Below are 26,848 nucleotides of genomic sequence, written 5' to 3' on the forward strand. Positions count from 1 at the left end.
ACAACCGTTGCATTTATAATTTAATACTTGGCTATGAGTAAATTTATAAAACCATAGAAAATATATTGGCACACGATTAAAGTGTGTATAATATATACATATATATATATATATATATAAATGCGGCGCAAGCACGAGCCGTTCGTATGCTTTTATACAATAGTTCGGGTAATAAATCGTAAATATATAAACGGCGCTGTGAAAGTGGTGTCAAAAATATTTATGAAGTTAGTAAATCCTTCCGACAAATTATAGTTCAACAGGTAGAATAAAAAAAATCACATTTCAATGAAATAACCTGTCATATCACTCAATATTTCTTTAAAATGTTGGTACTTTAACAAACATAGAAGCAAAGACACATTTCCTGTCCAGCACAGAAAAAATGTTCCACAACTTAAATACGGACTAAACATTGCATGGTAAAACTTACTTCAAAATTCTGCTTAATTTAATGATCTGTACAGTCTATCAGTGGTTTGATGTGAAATGCTCTGTGCAGCTGTACCGGTTCTTACAGGTTGGGGTGGACATTCCAGAAAGCAGGATTTCCTAACTTAGCCAGTCATACCTGTACAACAGTGGAAGTGCTGAGGGACACACCTACTGGGCGATCCTCAACTTTGAGCTTAAGATTTCTTGCTAAATAAGATATCCTGAATTGTGGCCAACAAGGCAAAATAAATCAGTAGTTCAGTACCTCTACAATAAATTTCACATACAACAAAAACATTAGCTAAAAATAAATCCATACATATCTTTTGAAAACAACAGAAAAAGAATTTATTTCATTTAAACTGTACAACAGTCGTCGATATTGTTTGCATGAAAAAGGTTATGGCTGACAAATTATTCTGCAACAACCACTGTTTGAGCATCATCAAGCAGCACCTCTTGAACCTCCAAGAGATGTATGAATTAACTCTTGAATAATTCTTTTTCACCTGGTTGAACAATGTTCACATTGTTATCCACTCACTCTAAAGTTTGCCATCTAAAAAAAGTGGACAGAAGATTCCCATTCCAACACTGCAGCAGACATACAGGGAAGAGATGTGGAATAACACAATGAAATGTGGTTTTGAAACACAAAAGGCACGTTATACAGATTAAATTTATGGACAGACAGGAAAATCAGCTCAGTGTGTAGCAGAGTAACAAGATTTTTTTTGGACCCAATGTCATCTTTGTACACTCAAGATACAATGGGAGCGAATATAATAAAAGATAGAGCCATAATATTACAATTTATGGAAAAGGTCCTCTGGGCCATTCTGGTTGACTTGTGTTTTCATGAGACCTATTCATGTCAGGACGAATGACCCATCTTGCAACAAAATGGCAATTAATTAAACTGACCAGATTTAAAAACGCACTTGTCTGTCCAGAGTTCGTATTCATTCAGGTCTCAGATGAACCACAGCAATCTTGAAAACCAAGCAGAATTACTTAACCTTCAACAGTTTCATCTGAAATCTGGGTCTTTGAACTTCTTGGCAATCAGGACATACAATAAAGCTGAGACACTCGTTAAGCACAGTGTGCTGGACAGATACATATATTGTATATGGATACAATATATGACCTGAGCCCTGACCAACAGTCCACATGTTAAAGGAACGTGTCATACAGTGGTACAGTTACCATAGCACCGGGACACAAAAGTGGGTGGGGGTCAAAGGTCGAACAGTGAGAAGAATGGCGATCAGATAATGGTTTTTGCAGTGCAGTTCTCTCAGCCTGGAAAATCTGTCACTTTCACCGCCCTAGTGTCCACCCTGGGGAAATGGCCACGCTCAAGTCCAGGACACAGCGGCTGTTGTAATTCTTATATTTTTTTTAAACCATAAAATGAAAACAAGAAAAATAAAATGAAATATATAAATTTCCCGGATTATTTTTGTTCATTTGCTTTGTTTGTTGTTACTCCTCTTCGCTTTCATTTTCAGGCTCCAAGTCCGAATCACCGTTCACTTTAGACTCATCTTTCATGTCATCCTCGTCATCAACATCTATGTCTGCATGACTTTCCCCATCCTCAGCCACTTCCATTTCTCTCTCATTCTCCTCCTCTTCCTCCCAGCCCTGTCAGAGGCAGGAGAGTTTTAACGGTTACTGCATGCAAGGACATTTCTAAGGAGTATAATAATTCACTTTGTAATTTAGAATGAGATCTGTCAATTAATACATTTCTTTTAAATTCGTTAAAAAAAGACTATGCTTAAACTTACATCAGAGTCATTCTCATGGAGTCCTTCAGCTCCTGAGTCTTCATCTTCATCCGAAGACTCTGCAAAAGATAAAAATAAAATAAACACAATTACACAAACACTATGCAAATTTATTTCATTTTTAAACAGTACAAATCAATGACTGTACAAAACATGGACAGCACATTTATCAGTGTCTCATTCCAACACTTGGGCCCCTGTGCCAATACAGACTTTTTATTTTGCCTCAGGAAGCAAGAAAACATTATTCTGCTACATCATATGGTGGTGGGGATACGCTTAGGAATTAACTAATAGTTGTAGTGAAGCTATCAGGCACCAGTTAATCTTAATATTTTAATAATTTTTTAACACACCAATTGAGATATTTGACAGTCCTGACCATTGAAGAACAGAGTGAAAGGGAGCAAACAAAGTATGCAGAGCAAAAGAACTACAGACATCCTGGATTCTATAGGATTCTGAGTTTGGGGCAAGTGAGGCTACCTCAAAATTCCAATAAGAAAAGGGAGTGGTCCAGTTGAAATATCGCACTTGGAATTCAACTGGAGTTTAACTGGAATGCGGTATAACATTAAGAAGCTGTAACAGTGAGTAAGTAATAATTGATAGTGATCTCTTACCTTCCTCATACACAAGTTTGGCCTTGTGGTCCAGCTCGCCAGCTTTGGGGACATTGCTACTTGTTGCCACCTAGTGGAGAGAATGAAAATTTGTAATATTATTGAGTATTATTCAATGCGTGGCATTCTGTGTATAACCACAAACATTTGTACTTATGCAGGGCCAAGTAACGTTAGGTCCTATTTCATACAGGCATCAACACTAATAACAGCAGACAATGCTTATAATTATCAAAGTAGTCCATTACAACATGTATACAATATTAGACTATTCATTTTTTAAGTACTGCTATAACAAAACCTTCAAACAATACTGATATCTACTTGAGTCTTAAGTGGAGAACAACTCAAATACTGAACTATTACATAGCAGCCTGAGTGACATCTCTCTGCCTTATCAATGAAAGTGAGAGCTGATTTGGTTGATACCTGAGTCATGAGCAAGTAGAGTTTGCCATGAAGTCTCGTCAGTTGATGGTATAACTTCACCCGGCTCTCGATCATGTGATACAGCATCCCTAACTGAGACACCAGGTCTGGTAACTTTTATGGAGAGAGGGAAGAAAGAAAAAAAAAAACATTAGTGGAAGAGCAATTCAACACACTTAAGATGGGATCGGTGTCAGATGTATTTTGACATATTTGACTATGTTGAATTTATAATTTATTTATTTTTTTGTATAATACAATGATAAGTATCTAATTTAATATTTCTCTCAAATCTTCATTTAAACATTTCCCATTTCACTGACCAACCTGATTGTATTTTGTAAATCTGAGCAAATTTAGAATTTGATGCCCGTACAATTGAAAGGCAGAGGCATGTATTTTTTTGTTTGTTTCACATCACTTTTAATTACACCTTTTAATAAATTGGGAATTGACTATACAAATGGTTGCTGTTTTTGCCATTAGACTATTTGCACATTCTTGCTTGAAAGACTTCAGTTGTTTTAAAGTCAGTTGTAACTGTTGTCAGATTTCCCTCATCATGATGTACCATAGGAGACAAGTCTGGAAAACAGACAGGCCATTAAAGCACATGGTATCTATGAAGCCATACTGTTGTAACCCTTGCTGAAATATCCATGGACTAACCCATCTAGAACAGGGGTCCCCAAGTTTTTTCAAATGGTGCCAAACTGGATCATATCAAAATTAGGGGCCAGTCTCAGTTTCCAATATATTTTTTATTCAAATGTTCAAAAATATTAAAACAGTTTTGTAAATTTGTGTTTTTCTGATTTTTAACATTTTACTGCATATACTTCCCTCTCTCTTGAAATCACTGGTTCTCAATGTCTTTTTTTTTTTAATGCCGTTTAGGTTTAGCTTAGTTCACTCAGTGGTGCAATATCCTATACATTAGCGCACTACTGCCACCGTCCTGTGAAAGAAAATGCTGCCAATTGCTAGCAGGCCACTAATGATGTATTCTGTAAAGTGAAGCCACAGGCCAATTAAAATCTTACTGCGGGCCACATTTGGGCCAGGGTCCGGATTTGAACACCCCTGATCTAGAAAGAACAGGCATTAGCCCTGATGCAGCCCAATACCATAGAATATGCTGTTTTTGCACCTATATTGTGGTTATATTTGTCAAATTAGGATTAAGGTTTCTCATACTATGCTGTCAGATGACTCAAACGTCACACATATTACAGTAGTTTTCAGGTTTGCCCTAAATGGACAGATTTTTCTAGTATCCCCGAAACTTTTCAGAGTTACCTTCATTACGTGGTGAAAGCCCCAAGTTTTCACCAGCCTTGCACTGAGAAATGTCCTTTTTGAAAATTTGACAAGCCTCTACTGGGCACGTTTGGCACAAAATGGTGAGCCACCTTTGGTTGATGCTTTTATAATCACCTCCTTATAGTTGAACCTTTGAAAACTGTGGCTTGAAAATTCCATAAACATTTCACTCTTATTATGCCTGTCCAGTTTTTTCCACCAGGTATGCCGAAGATTTCCATTTCAAAAATTGTTTATACAACTTAAGTCAACCAAAAATACAGAAACTGTTTTTCAGTTCAATTAACATTCAAAAGAATTTGAATCACAGGTTTGTTTGCTTTTCATTTTACATAAAAACGAGTTTCCAGAAACAGGATTTGTACATAATTTTTTTTTTATCAATAAAACAATAATTCTTAAGAAGAGTTTGATTGTTTACAGTAGACTTGATGTGTGATAAATGTTGGTTAAATTGGTCTGGAATATTATAGGAAAAGCAGTTATAGCTTTAAACTTTCCAATGTATTTTCTCCCCAACTGGATATATGTAGAATTCTTCTGACAGTCTAAAATTCCATCTACAAACATGTCTTACCGTTGACAAGTATGATGTGTGCTGAGTCAAAACTGCCTTCAGCCACTGGACTACAAGTATTGCCCTGCGGAAAGAAAGAACAGTTGAATAACAATATTGATATAAAAAAAAAAATAAAAATTCGTCAGCAAAGAATCTCTGCCCTACTGGTCTACTTTAAATGATCTAATTAGTGTAGGCAAAGTATGGCAATTGTTATTTTTGGTGTACAGCAATTTCTATTTAAAAACGTACCAAGATAGTGTATCACCATACAAGAATAATATTGTAATAAAAACAGGGTGTATAGTGCTCCCATAGTCAGATTTTTGGTCAATTAATGTCACTGAACAGTTAAGGCTTTTGTAAAAATAAATAAATAACCAACCCAACAAATAACCAGCAACAAATAACCCCATTTAACAGTTAAAGCTGAACTATACCCTGCCTTATTAAAGCTCCTATGAAATTTATTTTAGCAACTTGATTCATCATATACTGCAAATTCTACATTTTCATGACACAATGTTCTGCCTTTACATATGAATACAACATGCTGAGGGACACTTGTAGTTTTTATTTTTAAACTATTACATGAATGTAGCTATGTATGCAGTTGATCTTTACTCTCTTATATAAACCAGTATCTTAATATTTATTTTTAAGTGATATCTACATAACATTTTTTGCCATTTGCAAATTATCAAATAAGATTTAACACTGATTGGTTGGTCAGTAAACACCTTTGTATGTTATTCATAAATACATAAGCTTTTAGGCTGAAACAATAATGTATCTCAAGCTGCCGAGGAGCATCAAATATATTTAACTAAATTTTCAGCCATGAATTAACACAGTATTAAACAGCCATAAACCAAGGGTGGGCTTTCATTAGCCTACAGAAAAGTTTAATATTAATTCAGATCTATGTATTGCTCAGAAGAGGTACTTTGACAAACTAAAATATTAATTTAGATTTTATAAGAAAAAAATTTACACATTCATTTTCCAAGCTTATTACTAATACAAGTATCTGAACTGAAGGAATTGACGTACCCATAGGGATGTCCTTGCAGCCTTCTTGATAGCTACAAAAAACACATGTGAAATGTTAGTTATTGCAGAAATTATCTAGAAATTCTTGATTCTGAAAAATATTCTTCTCTCCCTTACCTCCTCTACTAAAGGCAAGACAGCTGAAGGTGGTAAGCGGGCAACTGTTTTCTTTATCAAAGGTTCCTTCTTTGTTTGGAGGATTTTCTGGATTGAAGGGGAAACAGTATTAGACAATGTACGTCTCATAACACAGCAGCACAGTAATCATTCTAAATGGTTTTCTCTGTGTCTCTACCACTAAATTGTGCACAATATTTATGAAAAATTGCAACACACCCCTATAGAATTTCTTCAACATAAATCAAAGTAATCTTCTACTCAACTACACTGCCAATGTTGGTTCTTTTAAATTAAATAATTTAAACCTCTAGTCTTAGTCTTAAAATGTGTCTGGATAATTGTGTCAGAGTGCTCACATTGAGAATCATCTGGTCTTTGCTCTCCAATCCCTGCACCAAAAGCACAGCAAAACTGTCGGTCTGTAGGGAGGATGCAGCATTCTTATTCCAGCCTTTACTTCCAGATACATTCAACTCAATCTGCTCCAATCGTTCTTCTATAGACATCTAGAGAGATAAAGAAAATTGGGGGGAGGGTGAGATGAGCAGCAAAAACAGCTTATTTCACAAAGTTTGTATATGTAAACAGTCTCTACCTCTGTTGAGCTGGACCCTTGCTTCCTTTTTTCTGATTGGCTTGGAGTTGCTTTGATTGGAGCTTGATGCCCAGGAAGACCTGGGATTAGAACTTTGCTCTTCTGATCATTTACAATGGGCGTCTTTATCTGTGAGGGAAATATTTCAGTTGGTCAAAAGGTGAAGGACATAAATGCTTCCAACACATCATCGTATTAAAATATTTACTGCACCAGAGATATTATAATATGCTCTAAACTAATCATACATTACAGAATATATGGGCTAAAAAAAAAAAAAAAAAAAAAAAAAAAAAAAAAAATTCAGAACTGAATATATTACCTTGGACACAGCTGTGTCGACAGACAGTGAAAGACTGGTGTGCAAATCTCGGATCAGGCATGTGTGCCTCTCTGATGTGTTTATGGGCTAAGGGAATACACAAATATTATTCAAAGTAAATAAACAAATATCTAGAGGAAAGACTTAAATTCAATAAGGATCAATAATAGCAATTCATTTTTAAAGGCACAAAAAACTGCATTCATGTGTTTACCTTTCTCTACAAAAAAGTAAACACTAAAGTTTATAGAATAGCGATTTGAAAAAGACTTCCCCAAGAAAATGTTTAGCATGGTTTAAAGATTTCAACACTGAAATTTGATATTCATTGTAACGACATTCAAAATGTGGTGGTAATGCAAGTGTAATGCCCTGTGCAATTAATAAAATCTTCTTTAAAGTACACGTGAACCCCAGATGCAACATTATACACTTCAAATGTTGTTCAAACAAAACAAAATTTCTGTTGAGAGGTTTCTGATTATCTAATAAATATAAAACTGCCTGCGCCACACTAATCTACTGAAAATAAAATTCTTGATTAAGAGCCATTAACATTCACAATGACCCCTTTATAAACAACTGCTGCTCATAAACAAAGGACTACATTCCGGATGCCCACAACTGTCAAAAACACAACACACCACCCCATTTCTTAGGGGAGTTCTCAGTCTTCTGACTGATTATCAAAATCCTTTTTAATAAGGGAAAAACTTAAGCTGAATAAGCACTAACTTTTCTCCACCCCAGATTTGCTTACCATTTTCTCTATGACAGGTTGCAGGTGATTTCCATAGGCCAGAATAAGGTTCTGTTTGTCTGCACATAATGATGCAGCCAGCAGGGGCACAGGTACAGGTGTGTCCTCCTCCACTTTTCCTCCAGCACTCGACATCTGCACTGAACAAGCTGGAGACAAGGGCTTTTTACATGGCCTACAGGAGAAAGAATTAATGGCTGCCGTTAGAAGAGTAACTTGATAGAATATATTCACGGCTTCACTCTCCAAGCTTATTGGTCCATTTAATTTAACTAGGATGAACCTGACCCTGATCCCAATTTCACACATAACCTGAGGTGTTAAATGTTTTACAGTCTATTACAAAAATGACTTAATATAAGCACTAAAATCATTTTACCAAGGTTAGGCCCTTTAACAAAACCAAGATTATTTTCTTTAAGAGAAAATAGGGGCAGAGAGAACAGGGTAAACACACTCACCCATTGAGGAAGTGCTCAAAGAGGTGAAGCTGGCCATCCTTACAAACAACTGCTAACCTCACTGCCTGGAGAACATTAGGATATGAATGTATATTACACAGTTTATTGGCATTCATTAATAATAAAATAAAATCAATCACACAATTGAATAAAAATATACTGTACCACTACTAAAATGTGGTCAAATTAAACTGGTATTACAGGGAATACAAATTGAAATATTTCTCAAACTTCAGGAAATCAAAAAGACACAAACCTCTTCTTTGCTGTTAGACATCTGAAGGTCGACGTGTTGAGGTTCATCTGTCAATGTGAAGGACACCACTGACATCTTGTCTTTGCCATCAGACCGCACCTGCCTGTGGAGGAAGAAATCAAAGTGTTACCTTTTGAGCAATTGTGGATTGATTTTAAAGGTTAGAATGATTTTTTTAACTAAATGAATGTCCTTATTTTTACAAATGCTTTTTGTGCATGCAAATTACAATCCTTGTATTTTGTGGAATTATTTTATTTTATTGAGAGTATATCATGCATGCATGGGGTGCAGCATGATAACAGTACAACAGTATAATAGAACCCAGGATATTCAACTGACTTCAGCAAATGAAAGGAAACAAATTGACCCTTCAATATATTTTTATAAAATAAATAATATAAATAATAAACTTTTTTAATTTAGTTTCCATACCACACACTGAGAAGTCTGTCATGAGCTGCTCCAGATACAAAGTAGAGCCCATTGCTGTCTGGTGGTCGATTTGTGGCGAAGCACAGCGTCGTTACCATGGTGGAGTGACCTGTGAATTTCTGCAAACATGATAAATCCCCAGAGTTAAACACAGAAGAACAAGAAAAAAAAAAACTAGGTAAGCCTAGTTTAGCCGGACCACCATCAGCCATATAGCCTTTGTAAGAGGTGTTTCTGAAATGTCAAAGACAGGAAAACCCAAAATACAAACCCTTGTTATTGGAAGGTCTGGAGAAGCTTTGGTGCTTCATATCAAAGTCTTTGTTTACATGTGGTTTTTATTATCTGTCTGTGTTGTACAGAGAATTGAGGGCAGAGCTAATAAATGCAGAAATGAAAAAGTTTGATTGCCAAAAAGGGTTTCTCCACCTAGTATTAAGTCACAGTTTGCTTGAGGATCAAACAATTATTTCATGTAATCAAATACAAATTAATTAATAATATATTTTTATATTTTTGTTGGGATATTTTGTTGATATTCTCTGTTAAAATAAACATACCATAAACATTAGATTGTTCTGTCTTTGTAAGGGGGTAAACCTACAAAATCAGCAGGGAATCAAATGATTGTTTCCTCCACTGTATATGCAATAGGTTATTTTGCTTATATATTTTAACACAAAGCATACGTGTGTTTAAAATGAGGACTTGCTTTTTAATGATTAATATTACAGTTGAAATATAAATGATTCAACTTCCACTGAAAACTATGCATTTTGTAAATTGTACAACATTTTGTAATAATTCAATTTAACAAGAACAATTTAAAATGCCCAACACCACAGAACACAGGGGTCACGCATAGGCAGACCGCAACCCAGGTACGGATCTAGATTCTGTCCTATCCGGACCTGGACCTGTAACTGATGAACTATTAAGATCTGTTTCTTTTTAACTGAGTGTTTGTTTTAAGTGGTGACTAGTTGTTACAATTCAATTTTAGCGCTCCAGGAAACTCAGACTGATCGCATGTTTCTGCATACCTCAGCCAGTCAGATCTGCGCATGATGAGCCCTGTGACTTGATTGAGTGACAAACAACGAGCAGGGCTCCAGACACCGCTGTCCTTGGGCCAGTAAAAATAGCCCAAATGATGTAATAAAAGCTCTTTTGGGACACTTTCAGGACAAAAACCAGGAACAATTACCAGTTGAAATTCTCATAACACTGAACACTGATTCTGTCTACCAAGTCCCACCCTGTATCTGTATCTTAACGAATTTTAATTGTTTGCCCGATATAATATGTAGTTTCTCCACATTCAACAAATACCTCTCAATGACCACTACAGTCTCAGAATTATTAAGTCTCCTGAACAGAATCCCTCATAAGTGCATACATTAAATCAGGTGCTGTCTCTATCTGTTTGACTGTGAAGTTTGAGTGCATGTTAGAAATAAACCTTTGAAACAGACCCAGAATCCCAAAAAATTTCTTGACATTAGCATATATAGGAATGTGAACGTTCAAGTCATTGGTACTTGACAATACCCAGACTTTAACCTGCCAGCTCCTACTATAAAGTCTATAATATATAGTGAGCCCATGTGTAAAAAGAGCATGTAATATTCCAGACAATTTTCATAACGAACACATTTCATGTCTCCTGTATGCAATACACAGATGCTGCCACATGTCTAACCCATGAGGGCCGCTTCATGTGGCAAGGGCCCAAAAGACATGGAAAACCTCCAGCTGTACACTACATGTATAAAAAGGCTCTGGTTCCACTACCTGGCAGAAAGACGAGCTATGCAGTTATTCCACCAGATTCCTGAGGAGTTAGTGGGTCAAAAATCCAGAGTGATTGCAAAAGACCTGCATCGAGCATTGGTGGCAGCAGGCACTGAGGTTTCAGTTTGCAAAGTAAGGTGAATAATAAAGTATACGCTCAAGGTTCCCATACCCAAACTCGAAGTTGGTGGCTCAGTGATGCTCTGGGGCTTGGGCATCTTTGGACTTTATAGCAGGAGCAATGGTGCTTTTCCACTGCATGGCATCCCCATGAAACATAACTGGTAATGCAAAACCCTCTAACAGGAACTACAGGCTATGGAAACCACACCAGCAGCAGTGATAAAATTAGGTGCCATTTACTCCTGTATCGGACCTGTATCATGCGTTGTTTTTTTTTTTTGCACCCCAATTCTCATAGTTAAGCACAGTTTTCCTCATTGCGTGTCTGGTTCTTGGATTATACCTGTCCAAGGAGTGTTTGAACTTCTTCAAAACACCATAGCATAATTTTAGGTGCTGCTTTTGAGAGTCATATAAAAACATGGAGATATATGGAGATTTTGATTAGTTTACAAGTGGTTAGTTTGCACTGGAGGTCTGCATTTCGAGGTGATTGACAAGTCTCTCTGGCCAACCAGCACTCTGCAAGGTTTACCCCTCACATTTAGCACCCACTCATCTTGTTTTGTACCAGGTGCGAGCAGGGACAAAAAAGTACCTCATTCACAGAGTAACAAAGTACCCAGTACCAGATTTAGCTTGTGGAAAAGTAAAGATGCAAAAAGAAGTCAATTCCAAGATTCCATAAAAAGCACAAATAGATCCAAAGCATTCCTCAAAGACAACCAAGGCCTGACTTCAGAAGTAGTCCTGGAAGAGGCTGGAGTGGCCATGACCACTATCTGTCTTGAAACTCAAAGGAAATCTTTGGTGCAGTTTGAAGGTCTCGGTTGCAGCATGCAAACCCAAGAATACTAGTGAACTGGAGGGCATTGGCCATTAGGACTGGACTATGATTCCTTAAGAACACCTGCAGAAGCTGGTGTCTATTCATCATGTTTGCAGCAAGTTATGATTGCCAAATGATGCTCTACCAAGTACTAAAGACACTTGTCATGAAGAAGTCATTAAAAGTGGCACTTAAGTGTTGAATTTGGAGAAACCACTTATTTTCATTGAGCTGGGCTATTTAAAATTTTTCTTGCATTATTGATTTATTGTAAACAACTGAAATTTTGTAAATTTAGCAAAACAACCTAATCTCCAAAGAGGTTTGAATCAAATTTTTACTTTATTCTACTAAAAATGGAAGTGGATAAACCAGTGTTAAAACTTACTCTGTACACTTCCTTGGTCTCCAGGTTCCACATTTTGATTGTCATTCCAGCAGACAGGAGGAACATCCCATCTGGACTAATGCACAGACTGGTCACTGCTGCTCTGTCTGCTTTCCATTTACTAAGGAAATAAAATAACATTTTATATGCACATAATCATAACCATTTTAGACTTCAATTGAACACAGGCAGTAAAATTCAAAGAATTCAAAAATTTTTTTAACAAATTATCAGGGCATACATACTGCTGACCCTGATAAATGTTAGGACAATTTTAGGTTTACAGACTGAGCAAAGCACCACTAGAGACAAGCGAAGTAACAACACATACTAAGCAATACATGCTGGTTTGTATCTTTAGAATCTATAAAACAGATATGATAAACTGATTTTCTCTACATAAAATTAGCAGCTTAAGACTAGCTTCACCTTGCCATATAAGCTATTTATTTTGCATCAAAAGTTTGATGACAAACCAGTACCAGGGTTCACAAATTATGTGAGATATTTAGACCTTGGCTTGCATTCCAGAGACAATCTATGTATTACAGAAGAATACATCTTTAAAAAACAGTCTTGAAATATTTCCAAACCTTGGCCAAAATAATACAGTATAACCACATGCAATAGGATTAATTTTATATATTGCTGTCTCATACTTAGATTTCCTTATGTAAAAAACAAAAATGATTTTTTATCTGCTAGAAAATGTGTAAGGAACAAACTCTGTAATCAAATCCCTTGTTGAGCAATAGGAATTCCAGTGTTGCAAAGACTCAGATGTGTGTATTCAGACATGCAGTGTTTCTTACATCATAAATCTAAAACACAAGTCCCACCAACTTGGATTTGAGCTGCAGGTGTGTGGTGGTGGAGTAATTGCAAATGAAGGCAGTACATAATTGCATATCCACAGACTCACACAAACTGAATTAAGTTGTTACACTTTCAGATAACTTCTAAATACATTTTGATGAAGAGAAACTATCATATGGAAGCATTGAGTGAACGACCAACTCAAGAAATTAGGCATCAACGTAAGTGTTACTTACTGTGGTTTGCCTGTCTGCAGGTCCCACTCAATGATGTGTGTGTCTTCAGAGCCACTGTAGAGAAGAGAGTGTTCTGGGTGCCACTGAATACAGTTAACCACTCCGCTGTGCCCTCCATCCTGTAAAGGAGGTTATCAGTTTCTAGTACAATATGGAAAAATAATGCATTTTCCCTTCATATGGAAAGGGCATGATGTTAACAATACCAGTGTGCAGTGGAGATCGCCCTTCACGGTGCTGTAGATAAGGACTGTGCCTGCTGCTGTACCCAGCGCCAACAGATCTGACTGTTCCACATGTTGTCCTGCTTCTGATTTCCTCTTCTTCCTCTGAGGACCCTCCTATACGCACATGCAGACACATATCCAACGTTAATCTGCTTTTATGTTTCAAGAGAATTCAAAATAGAGTAAAAGCTTAAAAAAAGAACCTTTGCTTCATTATGCTTCATTTCTTAAAATTATGATCCCGTATCTTCTAGAGACAGACACGTTTTCAATTAATATTTAAAACATAACGTTAAAACTTATCAGGTTAGACTGAAATGCTCATACCTAGTATCCACACAAATAAAGCAAAACTATTAAATTACTACTTTACAAGAATGAGAAATGACATGCGAAACAGCCTATGAAAATGGAATGCTTCTCCTAAGTTGACATCCTACCTCCCTTAACACTGTCTCAGACCAAAGACAACCCAGCCCAAGTTGGAAAAAAATAATAATAATAATAATGCAAAATAATAATAATAAACACTTAAAACGTATGGTCCCTGTTCCAAAAAGCACCCCTTGTAAAATCACACAAAAACAATCCATAAAAAAATTGAAACATCCAAGTGGTCAATCTTCAGGAGAAACTTATCAAATCAGAACAGGGGTAGGTTTTAAGGAGTTTTCCCCAGCTGTGTTTACTAAAGTAATTAAAGATGTTCAGTTTATAACAAATGTGACAGTAATTTTGTCTTAATAAATGTAACACAATTAGAGTGAAAATGCTTAATGTGACAAATCTTGCTGTGCTTAACACAAAATCAAAACAAGTCATATGAAAACAAATTGTCTTACATTTCACTGAACATAAAGATTGAAAACATTCAGCCCAAGCCATAACTTAGATTAAGAACTTATTACATTTTGTCAAGAAGTTTATTCCATTTGAATCCATTATATGGACAAATCATTTGGATAAATGTACTAAAACAAAGACCAAATTTCTCTGTTACTATTGGTCATGTGTATTCATCACAGCCTAAAGGAACAACCTAAAATCTAATCTGATTTTAGATCCCATGCATCTGATATAAATGGAAAAAACTTAACACAAATTACTGTACAATGATCCGAGAGCACAATATTTTTCATACTGTTGGTTAGCAAAAATAATTGCATGAGAAAAATATTATACACCAATTAAAGGTGAACTTTACATATAACCAATGAATAAAGATGCCACAGAGCAACCCAAGACATGTCCTGAATAATCTACAGTAGAATTTAAGAGAGGTCAATCCTGTCAGCAGCAGGCTATGATAGCCAATCATTTTTGAGAAATTAATTTAAGCCTTTCGGTTAGTATGCAAAATTTTTTTAAGAAGCGCCCCAAATAGCTGTTGTGTATGGAGAGTCCATCAACGGATTTCACACTAAAATTGGCAGAAATTTTACAAACAAAACTTTTACATTTCATCTGGAACTACTTCAAATTTACCCCATCAGTAAAAAAAAATTGTGAACGTTAAACCGAGGGAAGGGTTAATAATGTTAGCACCTAAGAGTTAACTTGAGCCAAGTGACCAGTTCCCATAACCTTAAATCCCTCTGACAAACAGTGCCCCTTCACAAATAACAACCAGACATTAGTGTTTACAGCAAAGCGACATTTACATGGTTTTATTTTGGCCAAAAATTTCGACAAGAAGGTTTCGTTTGCTTAAAAATGAAGCAGGAGCCATCTTAGCATGTGAACATGTGCGGGACCACATGTGCGCTACACTTCCAGGCTAACGGCTATCATGCTAATCTAGGCCAAAGAACTGATTTGTGGACTCTGCACACAGGACAACAAAAACATACAGCTAACACCATAAACACGGCGTTACTTATTTAACATCACATCTTCAAACCTTGTACGAAAAGAAAAACGCATGTAAAACCTTTGTTTATGCCAAATAATTTTGTTCCATCAAGAGGCTATACTGGCTTTATATATTTTTCGTTCCACCTTAAATACAGCAGCTGTTATGAGAGGATAACGTTAGCTTTACATGCGATTTTACGTTCCACTTTAAATGGCACAACAATTCTCCGGTTGTAGTCAGCTAAACTTGTCTACTTATTTGAGTTTTCACGGTCCACCTTAAAAGGCGCTACACTAAGTTTTACTGCTGCACCAGTTAAGGTGGAACGGAATTCTCGAACTAAGTAGCCGCGAAGAACGTCTGCCGTCGCTATAGCTATTGTTTAGCTCCCTTAGAAACACGACTCTGAGATTAACATCATTAAAACCCGTCTCTTCATCAAAGAAGAAAAATCGATCGGTATAACGGTGTGTGTGATTGCGGGTCTCGCGCACCTTGTTGGTTCGGCACGGGCCCCACGCCACGCAGCAGCAAGCAGCGCTGAGCCGCGCGGACGGAGCATATTCCCGCCGCAGGTTCCCGGTGTCCGAGTCCCAGACACGCACGCGGCCATCTCGAGCACACGATGCGAAGCACTGCCGCCGCGGCAACGGGGAAAACGCGCACGGAGACGCGAGCCAAGACGAAGCAGGACCAGAACCGCCGCCGTGCACCGCCATCGTCTCGCGACACTCACTCACTCGCCGCCGAGAGACACGTGGGGTGTTACGGAGCACTGCAAGAGAACGCGCACGCGCACGAAATGAACATGTGTACTTGGAACCTCCGGTCACGTTCTGTGGGCGTGGCAACAACTATTATTGTGCATACAAAAATACAGTTAAATAAGCGAAAATAAATTAAATTAACATGAATTTAAAAGCCCAATCTGCTTTGTGGTGCATATTCAAGGGTCCTGACTACTGAAGAACAGCGTGAAAGGGTATGCAGAGCAAAAGATTGTCAACAGTTTATAATTGTAGAACTACAAAGTGCTCCTGTATGGGCAGTGTAGGTGAGAGATGGACAGAGTAGAGACAAGGAGGTGGTAATAAAGTTATAATAACAATAACAAGTTCAACACAAGAATAAAAGTAATGTCTCCATCTGGCGGTCATTATCGATATTACATGTTTGATATTTGTCGCTCGACATTAACGTAACCATTTCAACATGGCGCTGCCCTGTGAGTGTCATGCTGTGCTTTATTTTCTTTACTATTTTTTATTCATTAAAGTTTATTACATTCAGTGAAATTAACGTATTTATCATCTCTTTATCCTGTAATCTACTGGAGAAATATCGCTCTTCCCTTATGTGCGGTTTAACCTCTCCACTTTAATAACAACTGTCATTACAAAGACAGGTAACGTTAGGTAGAAATACCCTTTCTTAAACGTGCTTAAGTATAATTTGGGTGGATATGCATTTATGTTGAAGTTTATTTATTAGTAAAGGATACGTTTTACTGCAGTTCTATAAGAATTCAATATTGTAATATATAGTTATTAATCCTGTTTTTTGCCTTATAGTTTTCATGAGTATCACTGGTTCATTGAAGAGTAGTTTACAAACTTCGATTTCTTCACAGTGGTCTTTAAAGGAACACATGGTTAACTCTCCACAACCACCAGTAAGCCTGCATACACTGATCAAGCAAAACAGTAAAATTACCTCCTTTTCAGCCCGGTGGTCAGGACCACCACAGAGCAGGTATTATTTGGCTGGTGGATAATTCATAGCGCTGTTGGGGCACTGAGGTGGTAGTAATGTGTTAGTTTGTGTTGCACTGTTGTGATTGCATCAGACACAGCCTGACTGCTGGAGTTTTTAAACTCCCCAGTGTCACTGCTGAACTCAGAATAGTCCACCTTTATTTACATAAAATGTAATTATCAAGAGATTTTCTATATACAACTCATTTACCCAATGGTATTTTAAAATAAGCTACATTGCTCTACATAGCTCTGGTTCAAGAGAAGTCTCAACATTATCTGTAATATATTCCTGGTTTTCAATCAATATGTTAATAATACTCATTTCTTTGCAGGGTTCAACAATGCCTGATTTCAGCTGATGATTTTTAGGTTCTATTCACAATGACACAAAGACTAGCCAGAATTTGGGCCTCTTATTTAAGACGAAAGACCTTTAACACTAAGTTTGTTGATAATAGAGTAGCTCCAATAGTTTTGACATTTGGTCTTAAAGGCTTTGGGACAGGTTCTAAAAGTTCAGATGGAGATCCAGAAGTTCCAGAAGCACTTGGTCCAACACTTTCACGCTTCTCTAGAGGAGCCTCTCGGTTTGAAAGGCGACGACCTTTGTCACCTTTAGAGAGGGTCAGTCAACTACTGCCCCAAGACTCTTTGAGTAAAGAGGTCTGGGAACTGAGAGGGAATAAATCCCTGGAGGAACCTGAACCTGAAACAGCAGAGTGGACACAAACTACCGGTAAGTGTGCACTGATCACAGTATAGTTTCTTAGTATGTCATGGGTATCATTAGATCAGTGGTTCGCAAATTCCTTCTGCAGTAACTCCCTTTTGTAGATAAGAAAATTTTCACACCCCCACACTCTGACACCTACATGTCTTTTACGTTCAAACCCAACTGGAATTTACTTTAAATACTGTACGTCATACAAAACTGTAAATTATTATTGAACAAAAGTGGAATTATTACAAGTAACATGCATTATGTATGTATAATGCAAATACAAATCCCTAACACCTATCTCCATTGGTCTTACATGTGCCTGTCATCTTGCATCCTGGAGCTGTTAACTCTATGAAATAAACTATCCATTTACTTTCAGAGTAGAGCACCATGTCTGGCCTTTGTAGTTAACAGCGCTTCTGCTTTTACCACTGTATCCTTCAACTTTGACAAAATTATCTCACAATACACCTTTGCACGTTTAAATTCCTCAACTAGACTTATGAGTGGTAACTCCAGTACCCCTCTCCCATATTGTGCTATGCTGCCATTGCCATGCCCAAGTTCACTATTGCTCCTACCTATAGGTGAAGACCAGCTCACCACTCAGACATCTAGGAATGCCGATGGAGAAGTGGAGGCCCAGGAACAGTATGGTGTTTTGGACAAGGAAATGGAGACTGCAGAACAAAGCAGGAGAACAGAAGGAATGGAGAGGACCATGTGTTATGGGGAAACACTTATGGCAGAATATCGCCGTAATCGAAGGCTGGAGTTCAGGAAGATGTTTCAGCTGCAGGAGGGACAGAAACTGCAGAGTAACTGGGGTGTTGTACTTCATCAGGCAATCGCTGGACATTTAGCTGGAATTGTCCTCCGCACCAGTCTGGGGCTCCCAATGCTCTTCCGCAGGCCCAGTCTGGAGGAGTTTACTCTCTTCATGAAGAGAGGGCCTGCCATTGCTTATCCTAAAGTAGGTTATTTACATGTCTTTCATAAAGTTTCCATATCTACATGTGTACAAATGTCAGTGGAGACTACTTGAGTCAGCTATTTTATGGTTCACCCTTTGTTGAATGTTCAGTTGTTCACACTATGTTTGTATAATATATATGTATGGGTTGGCATGCTGATCTTAGGGTCTCCTTCTGTCTTTATGCAGGACACCAGTGCCATGATGATGATGATGGATGTGAGTGAGGGAGACTGTGTTCTAGAGTCAGGCTCAGGATCAGGGGCTATGAGCCTGTTCCTCTCCAGAGCAGGTGTGTGAATCCATTTGAACACAGGCTGAAAAATTAGCGTACATGTGTTATGGTTTAGGTACAGCAAAGCTCATAATGTGTTTGATAAAACAATGAATTAAACAGCAAATGTCTGTTGTTTAGTGGGTGTGAACAGTAGGCTGGTGAAAAAAATAAAAACTTAATTGCACTGCACTGACAGGCTAAAGTAGCTGATAAACTTTCACTTCACTAATCAGCATTGTGCTAACTTTCTACTTTCTACCTACATCCTCCCAAGTCAGATCAAGTCAAATTTATTTTTATAGTACTTTTTACAACTTGACGGTGCCGCACAGCAGCTTTACAGAAATCCAGAATTGAATGAAAATATAATACCCCATGTGAGCAAGCCAAAGGTGACAATGGCAAGGAAAAACTCCTTTGAAGCTGGAGGAAGAAGCATCGGGAGGAATTAATATTCACAAGGAGACCTATCCTCCATTTGTCAAACCCGCAGGTGGAATGGAAGGGTTGCTTTGGGAAGGTCATCAGGCATAATACATGTGCTACGCTGATTCTAGATCAGTTGAAAGTTAAATTAACAACAACTTTTCAAGAAGCAAACTTCAGATAGTATGCCACAAATTGGGGTTAAGGGCAAAAATACAAATTAGATTTTGGGTTTTAATATGAGACTAAGATCTTCGTTGCAATCTATTTTTTACTATATAAGTTCTAATCTGGTTGTTGTAAATAACTTATTTGCATATGTATGATTTTTTTAGTGGGCTCTAAAGGCAGTGTGTTGAGTGTTGAGGTGAGAGCGGACCATCACAAACGCTCTGTTTTAAATTATCAACGCTGGCGTTCCAACTGGAAACTCAGCAGAGGGAAGGAGTGGCCTGATAATGTGCATTTTCATCATGGCGACTTGATAAGCTCTGCCCCCTTCCTTGCTGGGCAGAGCTTCAATTCAGTAAGGAATGCATTTTTTAAATTTCATTTGATCTAGGGATAATTAGGTGTTCACAACAGACAGTAGTTAAGGTAACTTATGGAACAATGGCTCTTATTCATCAAAGCTGTGTATGGCAACATATGATCATAAATGGAGGGCATGCATAATTCACTATGTTTTATTCACTCTTCATTATCCAGAGTGTACCTATATATCAATTTTCAAATTGCTCATATTACAGGTAAATCACAGTAAGCTTGTTTAGGAATTTAAGCAAGCCTTTACTCCAGTCAGTCCTCAAGTCCATTCTAGTAAAGCCTAATCTACAAAAAGAAGTCTTGTATTTAAATTTGTGAGTAGATCAAGGCTTTGCTTGAATCTGAGATTTCTTAACTGTTGTCATAAGAGAGCTCAATTTTATATTTGTTTGTCTTTTTAAAGGTTGCTTTAGATATGATCAGCCCCCATTTGGCACTACCTGCAGTAGTTCCTCATCTTAATCATGGAGCAATTTGTGCTGTCTACCTGGCTAAGTGAGTGAAAAGTATTAATTAATTAAAATCAGTCATTACAAAATCTGAGATATGGAAATAACCAGATGTTTAATAGGCATAACAGAATAATAATACTTAGGGTATATTAAAAAAAAAAAAAAAAAATTTGGTCTGGCAAGTAATCTAACACAATGTTTCACTTTTACCAGAAGTGAACCCGAAGGAAATGTTGTGTGTCCACTGATTTTACTACTGTAGCACTAGAGTTGCAGTGATATGACTAAAAGTCTATAATCACCCAAATGTTTTCTCAAAATGAAACCTTTTCTTAACCTGCTAATATCACATTAAATTTTCACTAAAGTTTAAGATAGTGTACATTTCTATGATCTAAACAGCGAGCAGCCAAACATTTTCCATCAAAACTCTTTTGTTAGAAATTGGTGAAATTGATACTTGTTTTATGGATCATTGGTTTTAATTTGTACAGCATTTAAGAACAAGAAAAGCTGCATATATAAAAGTGTAGTTTCTTAACACCACTTCATTTCTCCTTCTTCTCTTATGGCAGCATTACACAGATCATTGATTTAATGGAGGGACTGCGATGCTCCAGTCTTCCTCTGGTGTGTGAACGCATCATTGAGGTGCAGTACAGGGATTGGCTGCTGGCCCCTTCAGTCAAGAAAGATGGCACATTCAATCAGCGCAAGCCAATGAGCAAAGAGTCTGAGGACAGTGAGAATGATGACTCAAGCGATGCTGAAGGAGGTAGAACTTTAGCCTCTTATTTCTATTGAAATAGTCACTTTAAAACTATATTGTTGTGTATATGAGTTTTATTGCTTACAGTATTCAAATTGAAAAGCAATCCTTACTGCACAAAAGTGGTGGTGTCTTAGTGTGTGTTGGGCTGGTAGGAATGGATCTGACACAGCAGTGCTGATGGCGTTTTCCACCAACCAAAAATATACAGCTAACAGCATCCTGTGGCCACTGATTTAGGACTAGAACATGACCAACACAAACTGCAGCAACAGCTGGGTTACTGTCTCTAACTAGGTAGGTGTGTCTGATAGACAGACATTGAAGAAACACAATGTTTAAAAACTCCAGCACAACACAAAATACCACATTAGTGTCACTGCAGTGCTAAGAATAATTTTCAATCCAAATCATAACTGCTCTGGGATCCTGACCATTGAAGAACAGGATGGTAACTCAGTATGGAACTTAAAGGGAAATTCATAAATAAATTGACCTAAATATAAATGTATATATAATGAGAGAAAAATCTAAAATCTTTGTGCTCACATTATAGAGGGACTCAACAGACCAAAAGAGCCCTCATTTGGGAGTGTCCCATACATTGCTCGGCCTCACCCAGAACAGCTTGCACACACGGGTGAGTTAAGCCAGTTTCTATATCTTTAGAAATTTCCTTTAGAAGCTTAAACCTGTCCATAGTCTTTTTCACCAAATTTGTAAATGATTTTGAAAAGTGTGAAGTGCACATTCAGTACCAAGAACTGAAACATTTTCAAAGGATATGTCTTTCTACCCTGTCTTCAGATAAACCAAATATTATGGTTTGAAACATTGTTGTCTAGGTATAAAAACATAATTGCATAAGTCAAACTGGTTGTAGTAACCAGTCTGATTTTATTTACTTTTTCTTTTTAAAGAATACGTTTCAGTCATCAACATATTAAACAATGTCAGTGTCAGAAACCCCTTAACTTAATTTAAGTTAATTTAAAGGATAAACATCTGTATAATTATCATACAGAAGTTTATTCTTAAAAATTAAATTATTGGAATATTTCTCAAACTTCCTGAATTCAAATTTCTCAATTAAAGTTTCTTTCATTGAATCTTTTTATACTTATTTCAGCTTTCCTTGTGAAATTACGGAAGATCCAGAAATAGGACATCTACAGCTTGAGTCATTTTTCTGAAGTTTCAATCCATAGTGTTTTTTCCAGAAGTTTATTTTTTTTTTTTATTTTATTATTATTATTTTTTTTAAACTCAAAACTCTCAAACAGTTGTTTGATGTGTAGTTACATTTGGCTTTCATACAATATCTGAATTTGGTCAGGAAGTTACTGACATCAAATAAACATCTGCAGAATTAATATTCATTTGTGCCACTTCTTTCCAAAATATCAGCAGTCTAAGTAGTAATTTAAGTCGTTATAATTTCCACTTCTAAATACACAAGGCATATCTTAATACAAAATGTGAACATTTTAATGGAATACAGAGAAGTACTAAATACACTTCATAAATATATTAGTGGTATAAGGTCTTTTTGCAGTTGAATAAACATAAAGGCTTTGCACAATGGAATCACACAGAGCAATATGATAAACAAAACACTGACTATCTACAAGACTCTAATGTTACAGCCCTGAAATATGGAACCTTTTGTACAGATTGAATATTTCATCATTAATATAGGGGAACTCCTGTGTAAAGTATTAGAATTCATTGTTACTGTTGCTGCCAGTTAACCAGTGTTTGTGTATTTAACATTCTCTCTATTACTGTCCTCTGTGGTTGGAGTTTACTCTTCGTTGATCCAGTCCATGGAATAGTCATGACCAGCTTCACTATCCACATCACTTCCTATTCATAAACAGATAAACAGTTTTTTATCCATGTAAAAGCACTAAAATATCCAATAGTATGACTAAAAGCTACCAGCAGAATGCGCCACACTCACCCACCTGCTGGATTGTTCTTGCAGTAGCAGGTCATCTTATTTGTTCGCTGTGAAGCCTGAACTTCAGAGGGTGGCGTGGTCTCCAGGCTGAGGTCCAGTGCAAGGGGTAATGGGGAGGAGAGGCAGGAGGCTTTGGTGCAGAGAGAGCAGGGTTCAGGGGAGGCTGATGGACCACGGGGCATGTGGACCTCCTCTCTATCTCTGTACAGTCTCTGAGCTCCACTGTGGTGCTCTGCACGTTCTCGCTGCCAGAGGAAATGAGATGGAACAATGGCCATCACCTGATTTCACACACACACACACACACAGTGGTCTTGAGGATGGCACAGAGAGATCCACTGCAGTTGTATTTTGCAAAGAAATAACCCAATTTACTGTCAAAGATGTAGTTAGGCAAACCAAATTTTCACTAAGCCTATACAGAAAATAACATTTAAATCACCTCAGTATTTGTCATAAAGATCCCAGATATTTTAACCAAATCCTCTGGCAGTTTAAAATTGAGACACTAACATTTAACAGTTGTCAAATATTAAAACACAGGTCCTCAGAAGGAGAAGAGTCTGGAGAGAAACAAAATAATGATTTGGTGCCTATAATCTGGATGTCCCTTTCAATACAAAGGGAATTAACTCAGATTGGAGTACCTCCTCACAGCAGCGACGGCTCACAGCAGCACGATACTCGATTCGAGCCCACAGCTTGTCCCTCTGCTTCAGGAAACGTGGAAATAACTTCCTCCAGCTTTTGCCTAAAGCCCAGGGAAAGATCTCATATTTTGTCTCTTCCTCATCCTCCTCCATGGTGTTTGCCAGGTATCTTTAATACACAGCAAATAATAGACTCATTAAATGGCAATATTAATAGAGTGGCTGTTAAATATGCTTTGTGGTTTTTCAGCTGCTTTCAAATAAAATTTCTTGGAACAAAAATCCCACAAACTGTTCTACAATATATTGCACACACATCACAAACATCAACCTGGGATTAGATAATCTCAAGTAAATAATGTAGGGCTTGTGAGTTCATTTTATAGATTAGGATTGAAAATAAGTGTTTTTGCTTGGAGACTTGAGCATTTGGGCAAAGATTTATTTTAATGGAATGAAATGAGAAATACTGAAACTTACAGAGCGATAAAGAAGTTCATCCTGCTGTGCTCACTGACGCTGAAGCATGCTCTTTTAAAGTAGACAAAGGTCATGGCAAGCAAATACTAAAACACAAAGGGGGACAAAATCAGTTTTAAAAAAAAGGGACTTCTGCATGGCTCTTCTTGAAATATGTAATTGTATTCCATATATTACAAGAGGAGACACACAACTGAAGAATTATGCAAGACACTGCATGGCTTAAGGTATTTGGACACCTGTTACATCCAACTTTCATGCAAATGCCACTCCGACATATCCAAGAAATATTGGAGAGAGCGCTATAACTTGAGTGCATGCAGTTCCACAGATCAAGGCTTGGCAGTGTGGATCATACTCCTCTAGTTGAGCCTGATGACCCTAAGCTCATATGGAGCTTCTCCAAAGTAAAATGAGTCTTTCACGTTATTATATAAAGATTATAGAAACTGCTTGCACAATTGAACTGAACGTTTGTAAACTTAAAATGGCTAAATACATTTATAAGTAACATGAATAAACTTTTGGGCATATAGTGCAACTAGGCCTGTAAATACCTTATCTGTAAGCTTACAACAACAATCCATCCACAGGAAGTCCTGAATGAGGTCGTCATCTAAGAAAACAGACGAAATGAAATGTTTGTGCATATATGTATAAAAAAAAACTTAAGCCTAGGATACGAGTTCACATTAGATTTCCAACTCAAATCAAATCACCAAACAGCCTGAAGAAGGCGGCCATCTCCTTGCGCTGTATGACCAGAGTATGGCCCCACGGTTGCTCGCATGGCCGGGGCATTTCGCCGTGGTACCGGCCGTGCTGAATCTGGTGATGGAGCACAGGCTTGTGTTTGCCCGGTGGAGCCTGGAGCTTCGGCCTCTTGATGCGGAGTCCTCTCCGGAGCTGGAGACTGAGGGCCGCCGCGGGTTTGATCCTCAGGGTGATGGAGGGAGGGGTCTCACGCCAGCTGTGCTTCATCATAATTTAACAAGGACTTTCACAAAGGTTCACGTAGTCTGTGAAACGTAAAGAACAAAAAGTCTTGTATACAAAGTAAGTAATTCATTCGAGGAGGTGGATTATAAATATAAGCACTGTGAGTAAAATGCTACTTTCTATTATTTGGGTAACGATAAGTCATGGCATCCAAACTTACTCAGGAATCATCCCAAATCACAACTTACTGCCTATTTAGTGTTTTTATTAAGTCAGGAAACTACGGTCATCCATAAATTCTGATAATATAGTCATGGATTTCTATTTAATTTATTTTTTTCGTGTTAGTATCTGAAAAGGCATTTCGGTAGGTAAACATCCGATATTTTGATAGAAGGTATTTTGGTTTATGCTACTGAAAGATATCTGTGGGTTGAATAACAAAATATGAACAAAATTCAACTCGGCATCTATCAGATAAGAACACAAACGGTTTTTAATGAATTTCTAATTGTTGGTTAGCTACATTGTTAGCTAGCTAAATCCCCTCACAATTAATTTAACTGCTTGTCATGTTACAATTGAAAACAATATGGTATAAGTTTTTTTATGAGATCTTTATGGGCTCTGTTAAGCCGTTATAACTTACCTCAGCTTCATACAACACAGCTAAACTAACATTTATGGACCATTCCGCCTGGTGCTAACGGCTAAATCACAGAGTAAACATCCCTAAGACTGCTGCGAGGGGAAACAAATGTAATTACATGTATTGTAAATAAATATACAGTCTTCTGGTGTCTGTTGAACTATGAAATATTGGCTAAATAAATAGCCAAGTTCAGTGTTTATATTTAGTGTTGGTCCTAGCGTCTCTGTGAGAAAAGTACAGGAATGGAGCGGGAGGCGTGCACGAGCACCGCTGCGTTATACCATGAGGTCCGAGTTTCAAAAAATATAATCCTTGGAAATTAATACGAAATTAGACCCCAGAGTCTAGCGGTGGTACTGTTGCTTGTGTCGTGCCCGCAAACCGAGACGTAGTCGATACCAAGAGCTTTCTCTCTGGATCATTGGCTAAGAGTTGATCCCGGGAGTCGATACCTACCTTTGCTGTGATTATATTCTCCCGCTCTCGTCGTGTAGAGACGCTGCTCAGAGGGGTGACTTTTGAAAACTTATATGAAAGTAGTTTTGGACATTTCACAGCAATGTCTGTTCCTTGCCATATGATTAGGATTAATATTTTTCTTCTTAAGATAGAAATAAAGAGTCGACTCATATTTTAATACATTTTGAATCATATCCAACATCGTCCCTTGTCCACTAAGGACTACCAACACAAACTGTGCAGCAAGAGACGATCTACTGTCTCAGTTCTTATGTCTGCAAAGGTGACCGACAACGTAGGTGTGTCTAACAGAGTGGACGCAGTGCTTAAACCCCATTCAACGGTCACT

General features: G+C 37.4%; 3 protein-coding genes across 10 annotated transcripts; 1 reads left to right on the forward strand and 2 right to left on the reverse strand.

The window, feature by feature from the left end:
- Window positions 1-422: 422 nt before the first annotated feature.
- wdr43 (WD repeat domain 43) lies at window positions 423-16,221 on the reverse strand. The gene is made up of 18 exons (XM_066671564.1): window positions 15,930-16,221; window positions 13,560-13,694; window positions 13,354-13,472; window positions 12,302-12,422; window positions 9,168-9,286; window positions 8,733-8,835; window positions 8,477-8,541; window positions 8,016-8,190; window positions 7,256-7,342; window positions 6,934-7,062; window positions 6,695-6,844; window positions 6,336-6,422; window positions 6,219-6,250; window positions 5,184-5,247; window positions 3,284-3,397; window positions 2,855-2,924; window positions 2,232-2,290; window positions 423-2,085 (listed from the first exon to the last, which is right to left on the reverse strand). Exons 1-18 carry the CDS (start codon window positions 16,152-16,154, stop codon window positions 1,924-1,926), a joined length of 2,016 nt encoding a protein of 671 aa, XP_066527661.1. The 5' UTR covers window positions 16,155-16,221; the 3' UTR covers window positions 423-1,923.
- A 392-nt stretch (window positions 16,222-16,613) lies between these two features.
- trmt61b (tRNA methyltransferase 61B) lies at window positions 16,614-22,660 on the forward strand. Of its 6 annotated transcripts, none has more exons than XR_010802658.1 (11): window positions 16,708-16,840; window positions 17,007-17,107; window positions 17,525-17,928; window positions 18,501-18,886; window positions 19,076-19,178; window positions 19,925-20,115; window positions 20,539-20,630; window positions 21,163-21,362; window positions 21,494-21,653; window positions 21,913-21,996; window positions 22,486-22,533. XR_010802658.1 is itself a non-coding variant. In XM_066671588.1 (10 exons), the coding sequence occupies exons 3-10, from the start codon at window positions 17,574-17,576 to the stop codon at window positions 22,518-22,520; spliced, it is 1,446 nt and encodes a 481-aa protein (XP_066527685.1). In that variant the 5' UTR covers window positions 16,708-16,840; window positions 17,007-17,187; window positions 17,525-17,573; the 3' UTR covers window positions 22,521-22,660. The 6 variants fall into 6 exon arrangements, 4 of the variants coding, with proteins under 4 accessions (XP_066527694.1, XP_066527685.1, XP_066527676.1 ...); XR_010802661.1 differs by having other exon boundaries at window positions 21,512-21,653; XM_066671588.1 differs by lacking the exon at window positions 21,494-21,653 and having other exon boundaries at window positions 17,007-17,187; window positions 22,486-22,660.
- A 64-nt stretch (window positions 22,661-22,724) lies between these two features.
- On the reverse strand, window positions 22,725-26,449 carry spdya (speedy/RINGO cell cycle regulator family member A). 3 transcript variants are annotated; one of them, XM_066671626.1, is made up of 8 exons: window positions 26,322-26,377; window positions 26,038-26,129; window positions 25,169-25,468; window positions 25,007-25,065; window positions 24,450-24,535; window positions 23,967-24,138; window positions 23,324-23,600; window positions 22,725-23,222 (listed from the first exon to the last, which is right to left on the reverse strand). In XM_066671626.1, exons 3-8 carry the CDS (start codon window positions 25,431-25,433, stop codon window positions 23,161-23,163), a joined length of 921 nt encoding a protein of 306 aa, XP_066527723.1. In that variant the 5' UTR covers window positions 25,434-25,468; window positions 26,038-26,129; window positions 26,322-26,377; the 3' UTR covers window positions 22,725-23,160. The 3 variants fall into 3 exon arrangements, with proteins under 3 accessions (XP_066527723.1, XP_066527732.1, XP_066527741.1); XM_066671635.1 differs by having other exon boundaries at window positions 23,324-23,564; window positions 26,038-26,449; XM_066671644.1 differs by having other exon boundaries at window positions 23,320-23,600; window positions 26,038-26,442.
- Window positions 26,450-26,848: the final 399 nt, after the last annotated feature.

The sequence above is a fragment of the Hoplias malabaricus genome, chromosome 1 (assembly GCF_029633855.1).
Source record: "Hoplias malabaricus isolate fHopMal1 chromosome 1, fHopMal1.hap1, whole genome shotgun sequence".
NCBI lineage: Eukaryota > Metazoa > Chordata > Actinopteri > Characiformes > Erythrinidae > Hoplias > Hoplias malabaricus.